Raw genomic sequence first — 23,750 nt, forward strand, 5'->3', positions numbered from 1 at the left:
GTGGTTTGATAATAGATTTGGTAATTTGGAGAAACACATTTGGGAAACAACGTTCTTCGCTACACTGTGATCCTTATGGTTAGTGTGAAATAACTATGTATTCAACAACGCTACAATGGGAGTTGGGGAAGTTGGGGAGCTTATCAAAACCAGAATTGCGATGTGGATGAAGTCAAAATTTGACATTAAGATTTACACGGTGGAGGATTTTATGGGATATCTCGACGGAATCCAAAAGGTGAAATTGTAATTTAGGTTTAGGTGTTTACATCCTACTATCTGTTGGATGTTTGTTTTATTTTCTTTTTCATTCCCTCCCTCGATGTATCCCTTTCGAGTTTATAAAAGTTTCGTTTGCTGAGAAAGAAAAAAAAAGCATTCGTAAACTCACAGGAATACCACCACATAATAATAATAATAATAAAATCATACAACAAATATCCTTAAACAAATTAAATCACACCAAGCTAGAATTCTTTTTGTCTTTGTTGCTTTTTTTTTTTTTTTTTTTTGCGCTTTTGCTGGAATTGAAGAACTATCTACTCTGCATAATATGCTTATTCCTTCTTCTTAATTTATCTCCTATGTTCAAATGGAATGAAATGGACTAGAGAATGATCACTCACAATCTAAACAAAACATTATTCCATGGTCTTTGGGCACTGCCACGTGACTTTTGCCAAATCAAGTCATAAGCTAGTTTTTTCAAATCTGAGAAATTGATTAACAAGGGTTCAAGTAACGTGGGGGCCGCCGTATACTTGTTAATCTGGTGGCCCCGTTCTTCACAATAAATGCCGTATCCATTCCCCAACTAGCGTGTCTTTCCAAGTGACAATGCATGAACCACACTCCTGCAATAAAGTCAAGAAGTACATTAATTATCGACATTTTTTTCATCTCATTCCAAACTAATTTTAAGTTATCAAAATTCCTATGCGTAAAGGGCCTTGAAAACCAATTTTCGTTCGTCTTGAATTGTAAAACCATTTTAGCTAGGCATATTAATTATTTTAGATAAGACTGAATCCTCTCTGTCAAGATTTCTCTGTGCTTTTATCTCAAAACAGTTAAGGAAATAGAGTCTCACATTGCTTGGGAATCAAATAGGTGGTCACTTAATAACATTTAGAGACCTCTCTACTCATTGTCAAATTGGCTTTGAGTTGGATATAAAGTTTTTACATGGTATCAGAGCGGAACCCATTCCACCCCACATTTGAAAAATTTGCAATTCACACCCCACGATTACAGACTAGCAAAAAGACTGCACGATGATAGGACCCTAAAGTGGCCACACGTGACAGACCTCAAATGCGGTTATGTTAAGGAAATAGAGTCTCACATTGCTTGGTAGTGAATGGGTGATCACTTAATAACATTTAAAATCTCTTCACTCATTTTCAATTGATTTTGAGTTGGATATAAAATTTCTACAACAACTCTCTTTCTACCACAGGATCAAAAGTACAAAAGACTCGAGGTTTTGAGACAGGAAACATGAGAATAATTGGAACTAGGAATCCCTGAGATTCTAGCAAGAGCAATGCTACACCCATCGCTCACTTTCAACACCACCCCCCCCACCCCCCATCTCACCGTCCATCCCAACTATCAACTCTTTCATAATAGAGTTTTATAAAATCTAGAGTGTCCATAACAATTTTGGACGGTAAGATTGAGAGCGGTAGATAGAAGGGCAAAGAGAAGCAGTTGGCATAGCATTTTAGGTTGTTAAAACAACACGAATCATGGTATCTTACCTTAGGACTCATCTCTTAAGTCTAAAAACCAAACTGGTCATCGAAATTAAGGCCAAGAAAACTCATTGTAATGCCAAAGTACTAAGTATTTATTACCTGGATTATTAGCTCTGAATCTGATTGCAGCCCATCCATTCGTGGGCACCCCAACCGTGTTTATCTCAGGTGGGTCAACCAAATTGTACCCTTTTGGATCAGTCTTGTTATCAAAATTCCCAAAACCAGATCCAACATGATAAAAGCTATTGCCATGTAAATGCATAGGATGATTCTCAGCTCCAATATTAGTCCCCTGGAAAACTATCTCCACGCTTGAGTTGAATTCCAAGACTTTCACTCTGGTAGCCTTCAATGGCGTGAAAACGTTATCAGGCAGGTCATCAGATGTGAAATTGAAGAAATCAGACGGCACGCTTGGGAAATTGGTCGTGTAAATCCCTCTGATTTTCCTATAATATGCTTGTAATAAATCCACAGCAGGCTCCACAAAACTCATGTTGTTCAAGCTTGCAGCAAGCCTGGCCCCATTCGGTCCATCGCATGAATTATTAACGCACGGAATCGTGCCCAGTGAAATAGTTATGTAAAGCCTGGTATCGACTTTTTGGGGGACCTCAACCGGGTAGTCCTTGCTAGCCAGAGCCCTAATCCGATTGGTGAAATTTGTTACGGCATCGATGTCAGTAAAATTTGGAAGGTTGCCTGGAAACGATGGCGTTGATGGGGCTGTATAATTTCCAATGTATTTCACGATCGCGGTTGTAGTCGTGTTGTCAAATACAGCACCCGCATAGGCTCTGCCTGCCATATAATAGTGGCTCGGGGACTTATTTGCAGTCAATAAGATGTCCATGGTTTGTCCAGGAGTTATCATGATATAATCAGTTTCTATGGGTTTGATGTATGCTCCATCCATTCCAACGACTGTGAGATTATGCTGAGCTACTGCGAAGAACATTTCTTCGTTCATAACTGAGTTGATGACGCGAAGAAGATACCTCTTTCCATAATTTACCAATATTTTGAACGTCCCTGCAACGTTCGGATTGTGTTATATTAGGATATATAGCTATGGAAACTCAATAAGGACATGTACTATTATTCAGAATAGTACTGTTATGACAACACTACATTTACTTGTCGCGGTCCTGATTGAGATTAAATTGATGTGCATACCGGGTTTGGAGCAATTATATAGATCACCCGGTTGGCCGTTGATGGTGAAAGCGTCTGACATGTTTGGTTCGCCTCCGTTTGCAAGTGCAGTTTGAATTATCTCCATCACGTCGCCCTTAAACCACGATGCTGTGACAACAAAAGTGAAAGATTGGAAAACTTTCTTGCTCAGTTTACAAGCTTCAATCAAACTTCACTCTATAGGACCTCTGTGGAGATTATTTACGAAAAATATTAATCAAATCGTACGTTCTGTAGGACCTCCATGTTTATTACTTGTGGAAAGAATCAAATTAATCTAGTAATCACAACTCTTTTTCTGTTCTATCGACAAGTTAAAGAAGTTTTTTTTTTTTTTTTTGTGAGCGGCGAATAAAGTAATGAAGATGGTGATCAAAAAAAAAAATTTGATGAATATGATGACCAAAAAAAATGATGCAGAAACTTGTGTTAATTAGGAAGAGGTAATATAAGAGAAAAGAGTAGCAAGAATAAACTGCCAAAAGGACAAAAACTCTAACACCAAGTGGATGTTTACAAAAAATTATAGGTGTAGAGATTTGAGATATTAGCTTTTAAAAAGCTGTCGTGAGTGTGTGTCAAAAATTCTAATCAACATATTTTGAGAATCTATATTATAATTCAGAGCGGTTTTCATTTACTCATACAAACCTAGCACCCTCTATAACCGTCAGATCGAATTTTTAATAATTTATAGCCGTCCAATCACTTCTTTATTTAAATATAACCCCCTCCTTCCCCTCTCTTTCTCCCTACTTTTTAGGCAATAGATTTCAATTTAATGTTATTTGTTTGAACAAACAGGAAAACGCCAAAAATTGTAAGTGACACTATGTGTAAATTATATTTGTCGGATAGAACACTCCAATCTAATAGTTTATTTAAGTTGAAACTATATTACGTTTAGACATGATTTTTGGCATAGGCATTCAATCAATAGTCTTACTTCATTTTATCACATAAAGTTTGGTTTTCTAATTGATTTCAACTAGCTAGGTTTATATATTTTCAAATACAACTGATTCGATCAATGACGGGGGTCGGATTAAACGTGCCGCTTAAAAAAATGAACCAGTAGCACAACACCCTTTCATTTTATTATAATTAAGCTTGGTCATTAAAACTTTGTCTAAAAATTAGTGGACTTTAATATTGTGGAGAGAGAGAGAGTAATTGGGACATACCCAAAACAATAGGAAACTCTGCATGAGGCTTGGGAAAAGGGTAGGTTGTTCCAATGGGAGGGTATATGATAATTGGACCATGCACCGTGGCTCGAGACCAATCACTGTGAGCGTGCCACCAAAGTGTACCTTCTTCGGTTGAGAATATGATCTCATAACTGAATTTTGCACCCGGCTTGATTGGGCACTGTGTCACGTAATTCGGCCCATCTGACCATGGATTTCTCGGCTGATTTACTCCGTGCCTACATACACCACATATTTTCCAAAATCACAATACTTAATTTGTACTACAAGCCTGCTTGCACGCACATTGGATTAGTTTCTAGAGTCCTTCCCCTGGTTTTTTCACACACTAACACATGGGGTGACGTCGCCCAAAAGTTACTTGCAAGAGAAATCGAACCTAAAATTTTAAGAGAGACAAAACCTCTAAATGTCAGGGCAAGACACCAATTTCAAATCGGACCACATACCTACTCCATTGTTTATTCTCCTCCAAAAGAAAAATTATTTATGGTTCTCTTGGGGCACCGGCCGCAACGTGGTGTCCCATTACCCTTATTTACAATCACACATTTTTGCGGGGCTCTATATTAATTGTATGGACCCCATAAAAATATGTGATGGATAGGAGTGTTGAAACATCAGGTGGCAATACCTCGAAATGACATTTTGACGCTAAAAAATGGTTATTTCTCAAAATACTTGGGTAAAAGTAAAAAAAAAATTAATTTTCCAATTTCTCTCGTCGAGATGAATCAATAACTCAAAAAAATTTGGCGCAAAACTAACAAATACGAAAAAAATTTAAATAAAACCGGACAAAATTTTCAGATTTAAATTAAGTTTAAGTTAAAGGTCAAAACTTAACAATTAATCCTTCCAAAAGCAGTTACTATATACACCATATCAATATAAAGAAACCTGATTTCCCCAACAACTATTTTCTTTCCTTTTTTTCCCTCTCTACTTTATTTTTTTTCCGGTTCAATAATTTTGATCGATGTTTGAGATACACACATGTATATAAATATAAGAATAAATTCTTTACACCGTCGGTGTAAATATTTGTTTCCTCCAAATCAATTGCATTGCACCACGTCGCCGTGTTTTATTAATTGGAACCACTGTTTTAACACGTGTTGCGATGCAATTGATTTGGAAGAAATAAATATTTACACCGGCAGTGTAAAAAAATTATTCTCTATAAATATATATATATTTGTGTGTGTATCTCAAACTTTTTCTATGTGCATTTTTTTTTTACTTTAGACCGAAGGACCTCTCATAATTTTGAAACTGCACAGATATTCTCGATAATTAAGTTTGTTATGTTTATAAATGATATATTTGAGCTTCTAGGAGATCCTTTTTTTCCACAATAAAAATCCATTGTGAAAATCAAGAGTATTGAGATTAACTACGACAACATAAATTACAAATCTAAAATTCTAAAAGGAATATGGTCTATTGATTTTTCGGGGGAGAGAGAGAGAGAGAGGAATACCAATGAATGGTGACATTGTAATTCCCTTTGTTGTGAACATTAACAATCAACCTATCACCTCTTCGGACATGCAAAGTAGGTCCTGGAAACAATCCATTGACTGTCAAGATCTTCTTTGAGCTACACAACCTTGTATATTTTGTTTCCTTCAGCTGCACTCACCAAATTAAACCAAGGTTAAATATAAATAAATAAAATCTCAGGCTCTAAACTGGAAATCAAGAAAAATGTATTACTCCATTGTAGTATAACATCACCACAAAACACAAATATCCGTCATTTAATTGATCAACCTTAACGATGGACTTTGCTTGTATATGATCACCAATCAAAATTCAAAGTATTTCAGGAAAGACTCTTTGCTTGTCTCTTAAATAGCTTAGAGTTGGTATGTTACGAATCTCAAGAAACACAAATCTCTCAAGACATGGAGCTGTAGATGGCTATACAGTGACCCCAAGCGACAGAAATAACAGAGACTGCGGCTCTCGTGCGCCATCTGTCTCTAAATATCTCTATCTCTATCTCTATGTTTTGTAATGCATTTGCAGCGTCACTACTAATTTTCTTAAATCTCGGAAAACGAATATATAAATCTCAGACATGATCGTTGCTATCAAAATGGAGTATTAAAACAAAACGTCAGACAAAGATGTTTAAGGACGGAGTACTATTCCCTAACATCGATCTCATCAGAAAATATGATTTTAGCCTCTAAAAAGGCCATGTGGTAGAGTGTGATTGGTTACGATACGACAAGAGAATGAAGAAGATGACGAAACTCTCATGGAGCTAGTAGTAGTTAGTACTCACAACAAAGTTGATGGAAGGGATTTTCTTTCTAGCCATGGAAAGAACAAACGCGTTCAAAAGCAAAAACCCCAAGAGCTCCAACTTCAAACTTTTCTTCAACTCCATTTTTTTCTCTCACTCCCAAAAATGGGAGCTTTCTCTCTCTCCTAAAAATGGGAGCAGTACTACTCCTTCCTTTTTGCTACACGGTGCTCATAGCTATCCTAGGAAGGCCTTTATATAATATGGCAGTACTACAGTAACTGGGTTTGAATAGTTTTATCATTTCCCCACGTTCTCTCTCTCTCTCTCTCTCTCTCTCTCTCTCTATATATATATATATATATATATATATAAAATCACGTTCTATACATATTGAACGGTTCAATGTAATCAAAACGTGATTTTAAAGGTGCACGTGAGAAATCAGTAAAAAAAATGACCGGAAAGGGCTTCATCCAAACAATTTTTTATTGAACTTTATTGAACTGTTCAATAAAAAAACTGCTCAAATCAAGCCTTTCCCGGTTAGTTTTTTTGCTAGTTTCTCGCAGGCACCCTTAAAATCACGTTCTAAACATATTGAGCGGCTCAGATCATCAAAATTTGATCGAAAACTATGAGATTAAGATTTGAAAGATTTTTTCAAGGGTCCCCTGACCCGCTCCGATATATATATATATAATCAGAACGTAATTATATATATCCCCCCAAGTTTCCGATTGAATTTTGATGATCCGAACCGTTCAATATAATCAGAACGTGATTTTAAGAGTACTTGAGAGAAATCAACAAAAAAAATAACCAGAAAGGACTTCATCCGAACACACACACCTTTCTGATAAGGATTTTGATTTTTCACACTCCAATTTTTACTGATGGTGCTCTACTTTGTTCATGAAATTACTAGCAACTTCACATTAAAAGTGGAGCACCATCAATAAAAAGTGAAGCGCAAAAAATCAGTTTCCTTAAAGAAAATCACAATAATTCCAGCTGGGTTTTGCTTCAAGCGGTAGCTGGCTATAGCTATGCGCATGCATTTTCCACGCTTAGAGCATCCACAATGTAATAATCAAAACAAAAAGGTTGCTAAAGTTAGCAATATTTGCTCAAAAAAGTGTTCACATTGTAATAACCAAACTTAGCAACCTCTTAGCAACTCATCAAATTTTGACCTTTGAATAACCAAACTTAACAACTTTTACCAATAACCAAAACTCAATAACCAAACCCAATAACCAAATTCAAAACTAAAAAGTTAAAAAACACCTCACATTAGAATCGTCTCATCGAGACGAATAATTTGGTGTGGTCGAGTGCGCTATTGGAACTCGTTTGTAATTGGACATAGATGCATTGCGTATTATGGGGGTTTTTTTATAGGGATACAAAAATAACCAATGTGGAGATCAAGTTTGTTAGGTTTGATTATGAACTAAATGGATAATCAAATACCGACGTGGCACATTTTGGTTATCGATTTTGATTATTCCCATTGCGGATGCTCTTAGGTACAAAAATGTAAACTTGTAACGCCCCGACTTTTCGGAAGTAAAATAAAATAAAATTTTAAGAAAATTTGCTAAATAAATATAATTTTTCAAAATAAGGTTTAACTATTACAGTCACAAGATAAATTTGTTGATTCAAAATACATTAATTTCAGAGCTGACTCTAAGCTTGATACAAATCCGAAACATACTCGATCTTCGTTCCTGATATTCTTTCTGTGTTGAACTGCAACATCTTCGAATCATCTCTAGTGAATCCTGCGCCCTCTAGCAAATTGATCGCCGAAGCAAACAATTTGCCAGGATACAGACGTATCCGTGAGTGATAAATCACCCAATAGAATAATCCAACCCAACCACCCCTCTTACATTACAGATAGCAAGCAGCAGGATAATAATAGTGTGAAAAAGCAAGACAAAGTTTGTTCCACATAAACCAGTTTATTACTATCCATTAACTTGTCGTGTAATCTAAGATCTCCTCCGCGGGATCTTTCCTCCCTCAACCGCTAGCCATGCTCGGTCCCATGAGGTCACTTCCCTTTGCTGTCGCAGATGCATCTAAGTTATGTACCGAGTATGCATCCCAATAACTACAACAAGGGGAAAGCTTATCATGCCTGAATCACAACTAGGGTTCGCCTATCTTATATACCACTTCACCATCATCTCTGGACACACGCCAGTTTATCAAATCATCACTGGACACACGCCAGCACTGGACACACGCCAGTTTATCAACTCATCACTGGACACACGCCAGTTTCAATCTCATCACAAATCTCAACATCACGCCTGCAGGCAATCTAGAAATAAAACTTCCCAATTCATCCATTATCTAGCATCGTCTAGGTGAATTCTACTCGCATACCACCCCATGTCTCTAGGGTCCAATCTATTACTTAAATCAAGTATCGATGCAATATACAACAAATTAATAATAATTAAAACAATTAATAAACAATGTAATCACGCAACTTATTATGAGCGGGCCGTTGCCCTTAATCTTGTATGGTCACAATGTCAATATCAAGTAAGAGTTTTAAAAAGAATTAAAAGGAAAATTTTCTGGGCTCTTATTAATTAATTCTAAGATAATATATTAATTAAAAACTAATTAAATACATTAAATAGATAAAAATATTGAAATATTTATTATGACCTTAATAAGAGTCCTAAAGGTTCTATACAATCAGTTGAGTGCCAAAAGTTAAGTTCGGAGGGTCGCGGGATTATTTTAAATAAAGATATTAAATAAAGTGGCCGAAAGTGAAGTAAATAAATAATAAATAACTTACTGATTAAAATATATTGAGGTTAAAAAAGTTTCATCTTTGGAATATAGAGAGTCGAAATAAAATTATTCGGGCATTTATAATAACGTTTATAAGGTCGTAAAGAATTTTTTGATTGAAAACGCTATAGAAATAACAATAAATAGTAAATTAAATTTAAAAAAATATTATTTTAACAAGATATCATCTTTGAGATGCAAGAAGTCTAAAAAAAATTAGTTTGGGTATTAAAATGTTGTTTGGAAGATCGCAAAGATTTTTCGTTAGTAGACTTGATATATAACTAATAAATAATTCAATAAATAGATAATTAAATAAAAAAAAATATGATTTAAACAAGTTATGATCTTTCAGGTGTGAAAAGTCTAGGAAAAATAGTTCGGGGGTCAAAACAATGTTCGGAAGGTCGAAAAGTTGTTTCGAAACATTTAAAAACAACTAAATCTACCAGATAAATTAAACTGATATTATTAATACGTTTTATACTAAGTTGATATTACATTGTAAGAAAATAATATCATATCAGTAGTTTTTCAAAATAATAATATCAGACGGATTGTAAAATAAATATCAGAAAGGTCATCTTCTTTCAAATAATTACAAATAAAGTGTCGGGCTCAAAAATAATATCAATTTGGTAAATACGGCAGAAAACGCGCGGTTAACTATATTTTTTTCGTTCGGGACATAGGGTTAAGCATATAAACACTTAATATACTTAGAGAAGAGGTTGGATATGATTATAATACCTTTAATCTGATCGAATTGATTTAAAAACGAATCTTGAATTTTGGGGAAGAAGACTTCGGATTTTTTTGATCGGGAGACTTTGGAATCAAATTGGACGATGCTTGGTGATGCTAGAAGTAGAAGGAAGAGATTGGAATGGTCGGATTGAGTTTTGATTGGGTCTTGGTACGAAATCCACTTTTGTCTCTCTTTCTTTCTCTCTCTAAAACTCCATGGATTGAAATTTGGTTTTCTCTGGTTTTTCTCTCTCTTTTGGACTGGTAGGGCGTGGGGGATATTGTGGTGTTAAATTTCGTGGGTCAAAGGGGGTGGGATATTTATAGGAAAATTTTGGTGGAAGAAAATAAGAGTGAATTTAATAGGGTTGGGTTCATGGGATTTGGAATGGACGAATTTGGCTTGATTTTTGGGTTATGGAGGAAGTAGAGACTGAGTAGGAGACGGAGAGACGGAAGGAGTTTGAGGTGAGGGAAGAGAAGGAGTGTGCATGTACGCATGTATGTGTAGAAAAATTAAAAAAAGAATGCATGTATATATTGTACGCATAATTATATTTAAAAAAAAAAATTGCATTAAGGAAAATAATTCTAATATTATTATATTTAGAAAAAAAAATTGGGTCAAAAATCCGGATCGTTACAAAACTAATGTTAAATATATATATATTTATATATTGTTTTCTCCAAAGAGATAGTATATGGTAGTATGGTCCCATAATTTGGTCTCCGAAAGTCATATCGGATTCAAAATGTGTAATTCGTTTGGGTGTGTGTATCAACACATCCCAAACACCAACCCCCTTTTCTTTTTTTTTGTGTCAGCAAAAGAAAAATTTTATAAAGAAAGCTTGATAAGGGTACATCGGGGGAGCAAAGGAGAGGAAGGAATTCAACCCAAGGTTGGATGGGGAAAGAAAACAAAACAAGAAAAGAGAAATTACATGAAACAAAGCGTGCTAGGAATTTAAATGGAAATTCTCCATATTCCATCTAATTAAGCATCTCTTAAAGTCCTCAACCGAGTAAGCATCAAGATTGTGATTTGTTTTAACCAAAATCCACCAGCTCGCGATCATCCACCGAAGCGTTTGTTGAAAACCACATTGTTTCTTGCTTTCCAAATCGACCAAAGTACCACAAAGAATGTAGTTTCACAACAGATTTTCAGTAATAAGAGTTTGAGAACCAAAAAGCCAAGCTAGATCATCAAAGGAAGTAGGGCTAACCCATTGTAACTTCCACCACTCCATGACAACAGACCAAATTTTCCAGGTAAAAGGGGCAATGGAGAAGGAGATGGATGGCACATTTCAAGAGCTTCGATCAGAGCACACGGGCAAAGCGCTCGGCTAGAAGATATAAATTCGATCAGGTTTTCAGAGACCATTTTTTGAGACCGCAGCATATCTGCTTCGCAAAACTTGTTTTAGGGGACGATACAGGTAGGTGCAATACACGGAAATCACTTCTTTCTTTCTTTTTGACGAAGATCAACCCAGTTATATTAATACGAAAATTCCATTTTTCCTCCTCCTTTTTTTTTTCTTCCTTTCTCTAGGTTTGCAGTTGACATAATGGAAATTAATAGCCTGTCTTTGCGAGCTGTCTTTTAGACTTGAAGCAAGTTTCTTCTTAATTAAGTATTGTCAAGTGGGTTCTCGGATTCCACCGCGTAACTTCAATCATTTTACGCTAATTCAGGAGCTTATTGACATAATATAACCACCGTAACATATTAAACACGATCACGTGAACCGACATGGCCGGAGAATGGAAAATCCTAATACTAGTATATATATATTAGTAGAGCATGCAAGCACGATCACTACTGTGACAAACTATAAACTGGAGGATTTGCAAGATTTCAGAACCCTACTCGCTAGCGGATGGTGGAAAAATACTTGTATTTTAAGCCAGAAAACAATTGACCCGAGTTCTTCGGGTTCGGTGGGTATGTAATGTAAGCAAGATGTTAAATATATTTTTGAAAAAGAATCCGAGGGGGATATCTAATGTATTTTAATGCATGATGTTAAATATATTTCAAATTAAGACTTCATCAAAACAGAAATCTTTTGGAAGAACTCAGGGGCGGTTGCACCACTGTTTGACGAGGGGGTTTAAGCGAACCCCAATGCACTGAAATTTTGTATTTTTATATATAATTTGTTTTGTTTATTTTTTCATATTGTCAACGCTAAATTGTTCATGAGTAGCCCAAGTAAAAATAAACTTCACTTAGAAATTTGTGAGTATGTAGTGCTTGACAATTTTCTAGTCCAAAATTAATAGGTTGCCCCAAGCATAGGGCGAAGACCGACGTAGCACAATATTCGGTAAATCCAGAGTCGAATCCACAGAGACGGTGATGTGTGTTACTTACTACTATTAAAAGTGGCTCTTAAATAGCCACCCCTTATCGATTTGTTGAGACTAACTAAAATAAAGTAATTGATTGTTCTTTTCAAATAATTAAAGGGAGGCACGGTCGTAAGATTCATAACACTCGCAACCAAACCCAGATTTATCGAACTATTCGGGGTTCTGAAAAACGTTTGATTTTAGAGAGAAAAAGATACACCAAAATATGCGAACATTTATGGTCGCCGTTTACCCATGCGCAGCGGAGAATGAGTTTTGGTCCCCCATTCTCCCATTCACATGGGCTCCGACAATGTCCGGATTCGTCTAACGGAAGTGCTTTACTAACCTAAAATTGTATTTTCATTGTTATTTTGAAATAAGAGCAGAACGTATCCGACCTGGCCACGGTGTGCTAATCACCCCGCGACCCTACCTATACGGTTACTCACTATGCATTCAACGAGGAATGAAAGAAACCCTAGTTTTAAACATACTTTCTATTATTTGAGATGAAAAATAAACGAGAGATCAATACTAAACAAACACAAACGAATAACTTTAACAAAGAACAAAAATTAAAATGAGTTACCGGAGTGCGAGTAATTGAACAAAATTTCAAATAACTTGAAGGGAAAAAAAAAACTCGTAAGAAACTAAACAATATTCGAACAAAAAATGGCAGCCCCCGTTCTTTTCCTTTTCCTGTTATGAGTTGCTCCTGCCGACTTCCAACCAAACCCTATATTTCTTTTTCTTTTTTTCTCCTCCAAACCGACCTCCATTTTCCTCTTATGACGAATAAAAGTTGGGCCCACCTGGAGATCAATGTGCATGTCCAAAATTTCATAAACTGATGTATTGCTGTGAGCCCACCAATACACGTATGAATATAATTATTCTGCTTCCCATTTTGTGGGGGCGTGATTTCTTCGTTATCCTTCTGGTGTGGCCGCCTCCGAATGTGGGACCGTGAATGCTAACGCCGGTCTTGATGTACCTGCAGAACCGGAGGGGGCTGTTCCTCCGGGAAGAAGCTCCGATGAATAAGTCAGTAGGTGGAGAGAGGGAGAAGTTTAGTAAGAACAATATGTTGAAAAAGAGAGAAGTGCTGTTCAAGCCCAGATTAGGGGATCCCCTCTCTCAGTGGTAATGCTTCTCTATTTATAGGCAAAGAGATGGAGTGCTGAGCAAGTTGGTCATACTTTCCACGCGTCACGTTCTGCTCGGTTGGCGCCTTCTAGCAGGGCCATTTAATGAACACCACTTCCCTAGTCTTTCAGAGCCACATGGGTTGATGTCAGAAAGGTCACATCGTTCAGAGATGTCACTTTGAATGTCAGAGAAGACAGCTTACTTATCAGTAGATATTTATGGAAGGTTCCACAATCGTCTAAGCTCGGCGGGACCCACTTCCGCCATACGAATTATCCGAGCATAGGATATCCCGACCGAAGAAAACCCTAGCCGAACAAACGGAAGTTCGTATCTGTGCGCTTGATGAGACCCCGAGCGAACTCATGTGTCGTACGTTCGGATATAGCTTATAATTGTTCGGTGAAGTACTCGTGGTTCTGTCTATCCTTCGGTCCAGCCGATGTCCAGACTTATTTACAGGTGAACTGTGATAGCTTTGATGATGGGTCAAACAGCGTGTGAACCCTCATCACCCCTTTTGGACCATGTGAACCTTCGGATATTTCGGCCCCCTACAATAGCCCCTCAACTCCTTCTTTTCTTACTCGGAAATGAAAGAGGAGTTGAATAAGAACCTGGCCGAACGAATACATAAATCCGAAGAACCATAAGCCCGAAGAACTATAAGTCCGAAGAAAGATCGACTAGACGAACCGTCAAAGTTGAACGGACAGAAACTATTTGAAACGCTTCGAGATGTGCGCGCAGCCTTTCATTAAATGCTTCTGTAACCGTCGATTTGAATCGATGCCAGGTGTCACGATTTCATTGGGTGGTGGTACGGCACGCTTCACACCTGCCACACGTCCTTCCTCGAGCGGCACATCAGTCTCCCGCCCAAATCCGACGGTCAGGGTGAGAAACCGCTTCGAATTCTACACCCAGTATAATAGGGGAGAGGGAAGGAGAGAGAAGGTTACTCTCTCTCTGACTCTCGATCGTTTTACTGTTCAAGCACCATTCCAGACTGAAATCGCCAGAAATCTGCATATTTGAAGATTTTTGATCACAGCTTTCTCTTGATTTCTCAGGTATTTCTCGAGCCCCTCCATTTCTTGATGCATTTTGAGTGTTTTTTCGAATGTTTTCCCCCTTTTTGGTCGATTCTTTCCTTTTTGTCTGGACTGAAACAACCGCCAGATACCCAGGTGTTCATGTGTTCTTCCGAGCGTATGAACACCTTGAAATCGTGTTCTTCCGAACACGAGGGCATCTTCAAGCGTGAGGTTTTTTCAAAGGGGCAGTCTTTAAGAAGCTTTACAAGCCCTGTTAAGCTTCTCAATCTCTGTTTCCCCCTTGTTTCCCTGATCGGTATAAGTCCTTCCTTCGGAATTTCTTCCGTGGATATATCGCTCGGGAAATAACCGAGCAGAGGTGGGATCTCTCCTAACGACACAGAACAACGAACGTAGGCACTTAGATTCCTGGCCATGCAAATCGCTAACGGTCTTATCCCATGCACTTATCTGTTTCTAAGTATGGAGTCTGCAAAGTCACCTTCTTCGGGCGAATCTTATCGGTCGGTGGATTCCGAAGATTCGGATTTTGGTAGATCCGATCCAGGGTTAGCCGAAGCCATAAGAGATTTCGCCCGAAACTACCGAACGGGATCAAGTGGAAGGATCCCCGAGGGCGTAGAAGGAGTCGACTACCCCGCCATGGTGGCTCCTCTCCGAACAGTGGGGCCGGACCCCGATATTATAGATATAGGGGAGTCGTCATCCGAGAATCCTCATGACGAAGCAGAAGAGGAAGAAGAGACCGAAGGAGATGACGAAACCGAGTCGAGACCAGGGACTCCACTTGTTTCGTCAAGCCGAGCGAATGAAGGGGCCGGATTTGCTGGGGAATCCTCGTCGCATCCGCCAAAGGTGAAGAGGAAGATCGTCCCGATGGACCCGGATGTGATCTCTGACCGAACGGGGAAGGACCCCTGCCCTTATTTGGAATGCTTCCAAGATAAGACGAGCCTGGACACCTTCCGAGCAGTTTACGACATCCCCGACGACGTTATCATTTCACCAGTTCGAGGGAACCGAATAAGATACAGTGACGAACACGTCACCGTCCCCTTGATGGCAATCTCAGAAGGGGGCCTTCGGTTCCCGATGCACAGAGTTTTGAGAGAGATACTTCATCGTTTCAATCTCACTCCGTGCCAGCTGAGCGTCAACTCCTACCGCATCATTCACTCGGTAATCGCCCTTGCCGAGGTGAAGATGTTTCGACTAGAAGCCTTTCACTTCTTTGAAAATTATATGGTGTCGAGAAACGTTAGGTACTCTCGGTACTACCTCTGCTCCCGGAGGAAGATGCAAAAGATCATTCCCGAGGGCATGTACGACTCGGAGAAGTGGGCCTCCGATTACGTCGAGGTTCGGGGCAACTTTCAGTTCCCCGAACATGAATACGGCCAATTTGAAATAGCCACACGAAGGGGAACGCCGAGTAAGAACACTTGTCCGTCATTTCAAATGTTTATTCCTTCTGTTGCTCTTATTTCACTTGTCAATTTTAACTGACGATTGCATGATTTTCTTCGGCAGATACCACCAAGCTTAACAAGGTACTGTTAAGGGCGGTCAAAGGTTGCGGTCTCGCCGACTCCCTGCTCACTATCCCAGCGGAGGAAAGAGACGCTCCGACAATCCTCAAATATAAAGCTACATACGGCGGTCGGATCCGACGAAAGGTAACTGACGAGCCCGGGCAGTCCGAGGACATCCCACAAGAGCTTCAATCGAGTTCCGACAAACCCCTCCGAGGGTCAATCCGACTTCCAACCGAAGAAGAACCATTCCTCGAACAAGAAGTGATGCCTCCGAGAAATATCAAGGAAGTTCTCCAGAAGAAGCTAGAAGAAAAAGAGAGAGAGAAGGCCCAACTGCTGAAGGCCGGAACCGCAGCCGCTTCGGGCTCGGCGCCGAGCAAGAAAGCACCACCTCCCCAACCCTCCAAAAAACGACCACTGAGCGCCCCTCTTTCCCCGAAGGAACCGCCTGCGAGCAAAAAGACGAGGGCGGCCATGAAGGGAAAGGGCCAAGAAGTGGAGCTTCCGAAGGAAGCCGCCGCAGAAGGAGAAGGGAGGGTGACTGCCTTCGACCTTGACACCCCATGGGTGCCAAGCTTCATCACACCTGGCAAGAAACAGGTTCTCAAGTCGGACAGCCTGAGGGAGGACCCCTCCCTGGCTTTCACTCTCCACTCGGGGCTAGCTTTGCCGAGGGATGTACAGAATCCCCCTTCTCTGAAAGCAGCCCTGAGTGAATACTACTATCACGCTGGAAGGGTAAGTAAATGCTTTTTTTTTTTTTTTTTTTTTTTTTGCACAAATGCCTTATTTCGTCGGAATGACTTTCGTTTTGCTTTGTTTACAGGCCACCCAGTCCATTATGAGTGCCCAGCTTCATCTCACCGAATATGACAAGAAGTCAAAACTACAAAAGCAGTCGGTGGAATACAACAAGGCCCTGGCCGAGGAGTACAAGAAGGGCTTGGAGCAATCCGAGCTCGTGAGACAAAGCCTCGAGGTCCAGGTCGCCAATCAAAACGACCTCATCAAGGGGTTGCAGGAGTCTACCGAGCAGACCAGAGCCGAAGGCAAAGGTGAGGGGCTGGCCGAGGGGAGAGCCTTGGGGAGGGAAGAAATGAAGAAGGAGATGGAGAAAGAGGTGCAGGGGCAGTACGAGAAAGGATACGCCCAGGCCGAAGAAGACGTGACCGATCAAATCCTTGAAGTGCAGGATGAGATCAAGGAGGCCCAGCACAAAGAGAGCTTTATGCTCGGCTACAATATGGGTCTTGACGATGCAGGCGTTGAAGCTGACTACGAGAGGAGGAGTCTGGTGGACATACCACCCTTCGCCCTTACCGAAGTCACAGCAGAGGAGACAACAGCCGACGCTGTCGACTCGACCACCCTACCAGCCCCAGCCGACGCTCCAATCCTACCGGCCCCAGCCGACGCTCCAACACTGCCAGCCCTAGCCGACGCTGCAGCAGATTAAATTTGTTCTTGTTTAGTTTTTGTTTTGTTTTGAATATTTTTGAGTATGGTTGGCTCCGAACAAAGAGAACCCTGTCAGCCATTGGATGTAACTAAAACATGTTGGAGAATTTCTGTTTGAATGACAATCGTCTGTTCGTTCCGTATGGATGTTGTTTCCAAGTATATAAATATTTGCCAAGTCTTTTTATTCGGTATATACATCATAACTCAGAAAGTTTCGAAGTCTTTTCATTCGGAAGGACTGTTCATGTGATTTTGAAGTTACTAGGAGATGAACTCAAGTTTACCCATATAGTAGCCCCCTGCCCTATTGTATTACTGGAGGAATAGAATAAGGCAGTAGGATGGGAAAACCGAACCGAAAGAGTTAGCATGGTTTCGAGAGTTTCACCTGAACAAACAAATGGCTTCGAGAAATTAAACCAAACAATCAAATTAGCATGGGCTTCGAGAATTTCACCCGAACAAAAGATGTTACCGGGGCTAGATGAAATACCCCATATACAAGAATAAAAATAAAGCAGAAGAGGTCAAATGGGGAATGCCAACACTAGCCATGGAATTTTCTCAGTTTTTGAGCATTCCACGGATTGGCGATTGGCGTTCCATCCATCTCAGCAAGCTTATAAACACCGTGCCCGATCTTCTCCGCCACTCAGTAAGGGCCTTCATAGGGATCCTTCAGCTTGGTCAACTTTGTCGCTTCGGTAACCATCCGAAGGACTAAGTCCCCGACGTTGAATGGTCGAGCACGAACATTGCGGTTGTAGCCCCTTGCAACTTCTTGCTGGTACGCGGTGTGCCGAAGGTTAGCGTTGTCACGTAGTTCTTCGGCTAAATCTAACTCAGCACCCACAAGAGCACTGTTGTCGACAGGGTTAAAATTCTCCGTCCGAACTGTAGGGATCATAGTAGATAAAGGGAGGACAGCCTCCATACCATAGGCCATAGCGAACGGAGTACGGCCGGTGGACCGCCGAGGTGTTGTTCGATAGGCCCACAAGACGTGTGGAAGCTCTTCCACCCACTTACCGAGCTTCCGATCCAGACGGCGCTTCAGCCCCCGAGTGATTGTCTTGTTCGATGCTTCGGCTTGTCCATTACCTTGAGGATATGCCACCGAGGAATTTTGGATGGTAATGTGGCGCTTCGCATAAAAAGCTTTGAGAGCGGAGGCAACAAATTGGGAGCCATTATCAGAAAGGATGGCGTACGGTACGCCGAACCTGGAGATGATGTGCTTCCAAATAACGCGTTCCACGTCCCCGGCGGTGGTCTTGATCATGGGGGAAGCTTCTACCCACTTGGTGAACAAATCTGTGGCAGTGAGCATGTACTCAAATCCTCCAGGCGCCTTCGGCATCTTGCCAACTATGTCAAAAGCCCAAACCGCGAACGGCCACGGACTGGTGATCATTTTAAGGGGGAACGCAGGCTGGTGGATGAGAGATGCTTGCTTTTGACACCGAACACAGAGCTTCACGTATTCTTTGGATTGCTTGACCATCTTCGGCCACCAATAGCCTTGTGTCAGGGCACGCTGTGCAAGGGACCGTCCTCCTGAGTGAGCCCCACAGCTGCCCGAATGAAGTTCTTCTAGAACGGCTGGCACAAGGTCGTCGTGGACGACACGCAGATCGGGGCCAGTGAAAGTCCGTCGGTAGAGATTGTCATTCGGTCCCAAGAAAAAATTGGCGGCTCGGCAACGGATTTTGTACGCTTCGCGCTTGTTCGTCGGTAGCGCTTGCTTCTTCAGGTAAGTAATCACAGAATCCAGCTGGCTTGGGCCGAGGGTGATGGCCATAACCTGTTCAGACGGCTTTTCGAAGCTCGGTTTGGGGACCTCGTCAAAGGTGATGGTGCGACTACCCGAGGTCTTGTAGACTGAAGCAAGACCTGCAAGGGCGTCAGCATGGGCGTTATGCTCCCGAGCGATCCACTCCACTTCTACGCGTCCAAATCTTCCGAACAAAGCTAAGACGTGGCTCACGTATGCATTCATACGTTGATCTTTGGCTTGATAATCATCGTTTAAATGCCCCACAATGAGTTGAGTCGCAAAAGACATGAACCGAGTCTGCATCCAGCCGAAGGGCAAGTTGGAGGCCTGCAATTAGAGCTTCATATTCCGCTTCGTTGTTCGTCGCCGTGTACCCAATCGAAACCACGCTTTCGTGAACAGTCCCGCTGGGTGAGACAAGGACGATGCCTGCACCAGCTCCGTGAACATTAGAAGCTCCATCGACGGTCAGTCGCCAAGCGTCGCCGGAGAAGAGCTTCCATTGTCGTTTGGGTTTCTTGCGTCCGAGGGAATACCGAGCACGGAGTGGTTCGGCATGACAGATGGACGGCCCTTCCAGAACCTCTTCTTCTTGAATCCGAGCTTCTTCAGCAGCAGTTGCCAGGGCATTGGCCTCGTCTTGTAAGCCGGGAGTGAGTTCGGCAAAGAAGTCGGCCAAGACTTGCCCTTTGATAGCTGTCCGAGGCTCGAATTGGATGTCGAAGTTGGCCAAGTCTTGAGAGAACTTCAGGATCCTGCTCGACGTGTCCGTTTTCCGAAGAACAGCTTTGAGAGGAAACTCAGTGAGGACCACAATCCTATGGGATTGAAAGTAGGGCAAGAGGCTCGTTTTAGCAGAGACGAGAGCCAATGCCAATTTTTCCATAGGCAGATACCGCGTCTGAGAATCCGTCATCGTTTTACTGGAATAGAAGATCGGTTGATGGTCCATCCCCTCTTTCCGAACAAGAACCGCGCTCGTTGCATGGTCGGAAACGGCAAGGTAAAGATATAGATCTTCATCAGGCAGGGGCTTGACGAGCAAAGGAGCGTGAGATAGGTATTGCTTTAAAGATCGCAGAGCCTGCTCGCACTCCTCTGTCCATACAAATCTGCGTCGGCTCGTTGTTATTGCTCGGAAGAATGGGCGGCAGAGATCGCTCGAACGTCGAATGAAACGGTTCAAGGCAGCAACCATCCCCGTGAGCCGCTGTACCTCTTTAATTGTCGTCGGAGCTCGGAGCCTCTGTATAGCCAAAATTTGGGTTGGGTCAGCTTCGATTCCTCGGCGACTCACCATGTACCCCAGGAATTTCCCCGAGCTAACGCCGAACGCACACTTCTCGGCATTGAGACGTAGCTTCTTATGTTTTAGAACAGCAAAGACCTCTCCCAGATCCCGAAGGTGATCCCGAGCGAATATGCTTCTGCAAACCACATCGTCGATATAAGCTTCTACTTTTACGCCGAGCATGCCAGGAAACATCTTCGTTATGGAGCGTTGGAAGGTGGCGCCTGCATTCTTCAGGCCGAACGGAACAACCTTGTAGCAGAAGGTTCCCCGAGGCGAGATGAAAGCCTTTTTTTCTTGATCTTCCGGATCCAAAGCTATTTGATGGTAGCCCCAATACGCGTCCATGAAGCTCAAGCGCTCGCATCCCGCCGTTGCATCTACCATCTGCTCAATCCGAGGAAGTGGAAATCGATCCATAGGGCAGGCGTCGTTGAGGTTCGTGTAATCGACACAGACCCTTAGTTTCCCATTTTTCTTCGGGACTACCACTGGGTTGGCAAGCCAGGTGGGGTATAGCACTTCCCGAATGACGCCAGCTTCCAACAGTTGATTTACCTCTGATATCACAGCTTCGGTGTGTGCGGCCGACGAGCGTCGGACTTTTTGCACAACCGGTCGCCTATTCGGATCTACATTCAATGAGTGCATGGCGAACGAAGGGTCCACGCCTGGCATGTCTTGTGGTGTCAAAGCAAAGACCTCCACGTTTCTCATTAGGAATTGATACATCTCCTCACGTTCGTCCATGCTCAATGAACTCCCGATTAAAAAATATCTTCCTTCTTCCCCAGGAATGGAAAAATGGATTAGCTCCTCGGTTGACCGTTGTTCGGCAAGTACACCAACATCCTCAATCACTGGGAGAGGAGCGGCAGCCACACATTGTACCTCCATGCAGCTCTGTTTGTTCGTTACAGTGCTGATGTAGCATTTCTTGGATTGGATTTGATCGCCTCGCAGGCTTTCCTGTCGTCCGTTCCAGCCGACGAATTTTACCACCTGGTGATACGTTGAGGCTACCGCTTGCATCTCGTGTAGCCAGGTTCGGCCAAGAATGACGTTGTACGGACTTGGCGAAGCGACCACCACAAATTCGATCTCCAGGATGCGTGATCTAGCTCGCACAGGGAGGGTAATCAGGCCGAGTGGCCATACCGGGGCTCCCGTAAAACTGACAAGGGGAGTTGACGCTGTCCGAAGTTGAGCGGGAGATAATCCGAGGCTCTGATAAGTGGAGAAAAACATGACATCGGCCGAGCTTCCCTGATCTATCAATACCCGTTGTACGGTTGATTTTTCAATGGCAATAGTGACGACGAGGGCATCTGCATGTGGAAGTTGCACTCCTTTTAAGTCGTCGGAAGAAAAAGTTATGGTACCGCCGAAGCTCGGATCTTCCCACTTTCGTTTTCCCGAAGCGCCCACGTTGCAGACTGATTCAGAGGCGACAGCCCTGTCAATTTCTGAACGAAGTTCGGCCGCCCTTCCTTCGGATACTAGCCCTTGTATTACGCTTACGAGATTGCCAACAAGGGGGGGTGGAGGAAGGGGATTTTGCCGAACATCGATCCACTGATTGAGGTGACCGGCAGCTGCTAGCTCTTCTAGATACCTTTTGAAAGATGGGCATTGCGTGGTGTAATGGCCACGTTCCTTATGATACGTGCACATCCCCGGTCCGCTTCCGACGGTGCCTAAGAGTACCGTTGGCCAAACAAAAAACGGCAATTTGCCAATGATGTTAAGAAGTTTATAAATAGGTTCAGTGAATACCGTACGTTCGGCGACGTATTTGTCCGGTCAGGGTTCTCTTTTCGTTTGTGTCTAGGATTGTGGCTGAGGGTGCTGCGGGGGTCGGCCCTTGTTGTTCGACTTGTTCGATGTCTGGCCCGAGCTACCCTGGCTCCCTTGCCCTTGGCGAACGTTCGATACTTGCTTCTTCGGCCCTATCGTCTTGGCAGGTTCAGCCTTTGTTGTATGTCGCTCGGCCATTGCTTCTTCGTGAACGCAATCTTTCTCGATTATTATCATGAGCTCTCCCATTGTCTTAGGTGGATTTCGTGAGAGGTCACGAAACATTGCCGAGGTTGGATCCAACCCATTCATGAAAGACTCGGCTGCTACCCCTTGATCACAGTCGGGAATAAGGTTATAGACTTCCCAGTAACGCTCGGTATAGAGTCGCAGTGTTTCTCCCGCCGCTCTTCGCATGTTCACCAGCATTGATAATGTCTTTGGTTGAATGTTGCTGGTGACGAAGCGTTTGCTAAACTCCAATTCTAGTTCGTTGAAGCAAGAAATGGATTTGGGTTTCAACTGATTGTACCATAACATGATCGGTTCACTGAGAGTGAGCAGGAAGATCTTACACATAAGGGCGTCAGAAAAGTTATGGAGGCTCATGGTTTGCCTGAAGCGACAAACGAACGCAACTGCGTCTTCTTTTGCCTCATAGCGCTTCAGCTTCGGCATGAGGAATCTGTCTGGCGGCCGCTCTTGTTGAATAGCATCCACGAAGGGGGAAGCCTTTGCCTTCCCGAGCTTCGAATTATCTTCGGCTTACCCTTCGGCTGCGATCTGCGGGACGACAGGATGAAGAACATCAGTATGCCGCTCCGGAGTCTTTCTTTTTTCCCGCCGATGGCGCCGATGGTGCTCCTCTTTTTCCCTCGGTCTTGGAGCAGCTAGCATTAAGGGCGCATGTGCCTCCCTCAAGCTCGTCAATGGAGCGTTCCGAGGTTGAGGAGCCGGGTCGATGGGTTGGTATACGGTCGGCAGGCCCGTGAATTGATCGTAAAGGATAATCGTATTATCGTGATCTGAACGGTTTCCTCTGCTTTCTGTTCGGTGTCGACTGCCAGAGTTGGCGGAGTGTCGCCCATCGTGACGTTCGGAATCATGTCGCGATTGAAATGAATATTCCCGGTTGCTACTGGTATGGGGTCGCCGAGGTGGATCATTTAAGTCCACGGGCCTCTTCCCATTTTTCTGACTCATCCGCCGTTCGGAACGGTGTTGTGTTCGGAGAGACTCGCCTCCCCTATTGGTTCCCGCCGTGGAGCCCGTTGCCGAGGATCGAGTACTCTCGGCACGAATGATGCTCGT

General features: G+C 42.3%; 4 protein-coding genes across 4 annotated transcripts; 1 reads left to right on the forward strand and 3 right to left on the reverse strand.

Annotated features, from left to right (window-relative positions):
• Positions 1–426: 426 nt before the first annotated feature.
• On the reverse strand, positions 427–6,669 carry LOC131306573 (laccase-14-like). Its single transcript, XM_058332891.1, has 6 exons — positions 6,468–6,669; positions 5,655–5,806; positions 4,145–4,389; positions 2,940–3,068; positions 1,860–2,795; positions 427–854 (listed from the first exon to the last, which is right to left on the reverse strand). Exons 1-6 carry the CDS (start codon positions 6,570–6,572, stop codon positions 724–726), a joined length of 1,698 nt encoding a protein of 565 aa, XP_058188874.1. The 5' UTR covers positions 6,573–6,669; the 3' UTR covers positions 427–723.
• An 8,371-nt stretch (positions 6,670–15,040) lies between these two features.
• Positions 15,041–17,569, forward strand: LOC131307062 (uncharacterized). Its single transcript, XM_058333478.1, has 3 exons — positions 15,041–16,010; positions 16,109–16,851; positions 16,940–17,569. Exons 1-3 carry the CDS (start codon positions 15,041–15,043, stop codon positions 17,567–17,569), a joined length of 2,343 nt encoding a protein of 780 aa, XP_058189461.1.
• Positions 17,570–19,595: 2,026 nt separating this feature from the next.
• LOC131307063 (uncharacterized) lies at positions 19,596–22,316 on the reverse strand. The gene is made up of 2 exons (XM_058333479.1): positions 20,248–22,316; positions 19,596–20,106 (listed from the first exon to the last, which is right to left on the reverse strand). Exons 1-2 carry the CDS (start codon positions 22,314–22,316, stop codon positions 19,596–19,598), a joined length of 2,580 nt encoding a protein of 859 aa, XP_058189462.1.
• Positions 22,317–22,469: 153 nt separating this feature from the next.
• LOC131307064 (uncharacterized) lies at positions 22,470–23,117 on the reverse strand. The gene has a single exon (XM_058333480.1). The coding sequence runs from the start codon at positions 23,115–23,117 to the stop codon at positions 22,470–22,472; it is 648 nt and encodes a 215-aa protein (XP_058189463.1).
• Positions 23,118–23,750: the final 633 nt, after the last annotated feature.

Source organism: Rhododendron vialii, chromosome 11a (genome assembly GCF_030253575.1).
Source record: "Rhododendron vialii isolate Sample 1 chromosome 11a, ASM3025357v1".
In the NCBI taxonomy this organism is placed as follows: Eukaryota; Viridiplantae; Streptophyta; class Magnoliopsida; order Ericales; family Ericaceae; genus Rhododendron; species Rhododendron vialii.

What these genes read in the sequence shown, in the direction of transcription:
- LOC131307063 (XM_058333479.1), bottom strand. Translation starts at nt 22,316, where the DNA reads ATGTGCACGTATCATAAGGAACGTGGCCATTACACCACGCAATGCCCA. An exon ending in ATGACGGATTCTCAGACGCG is followed by an intron (nt 20,107 to 20,247) that starts GTATCTGCCTAT and finishes CACGTCGAGCAG; the next exon opens with GATCCTGAAGTTCTCTCAAG.
- LOC131307064 (XM_058333480.1), bottom strand. Translation starts at nt 23,117, where the DNA reads ATGCCGAAGCTGAAGCGCTATGAGGCAAAAGAAGACGCAGTTGCGTTC.
- LOC131307062 (XM_058333478.1), top strand. Translation starts at nt 15,041, where the DNA reads ATGGAGTCTGCAAAGTCACCTTCTTCGGGCGAATCTTATCGGTCGGTG. An exon ending in CACACGAAGGGGAACGCCGA is followed by an intron (nt 16,011 to 16,108) that starts GTAAGAACACTT and finishes TTTCTTCGGCAG; the next exon opens with ATACCACCAAGCTTAACAAG. An exon ending in ACTACTATCACGCTGGAAGG is followed by an intron (nt 16,852 to 16,939) that starts GTAAGTAAATGC and finishes CTTTGTTTACAG; the next exon opens with GCCACCCAGTCCATTATGAG.
- LOC131306573 (XM_058332891.1), bottom strand. Translation starts at nt 6,572, where the DNA reads ATGGAGTTGAAGAAAAGTTTGAAGTTGGAGCTCTTGGGGTTTTTGCTT. An exon ending in AGAGTTTCCTATTGTTTTGG is followed by an intron (nt 3,069 to 4,144) that starts GTATGTCCCAAT and finishes TTGTTGTCACAG; the next exon opens with CATCGTGGTTTAAGGGCGAC. An exon ending in ATTCAGAGCTAATAATCCAG is followed by an intron (nt 855 to 1,859) that starts GTAATAAATACT and finishes ACTTTATTGCAG; the next exon opens with GAGTGTGGTTCATGCATTGT.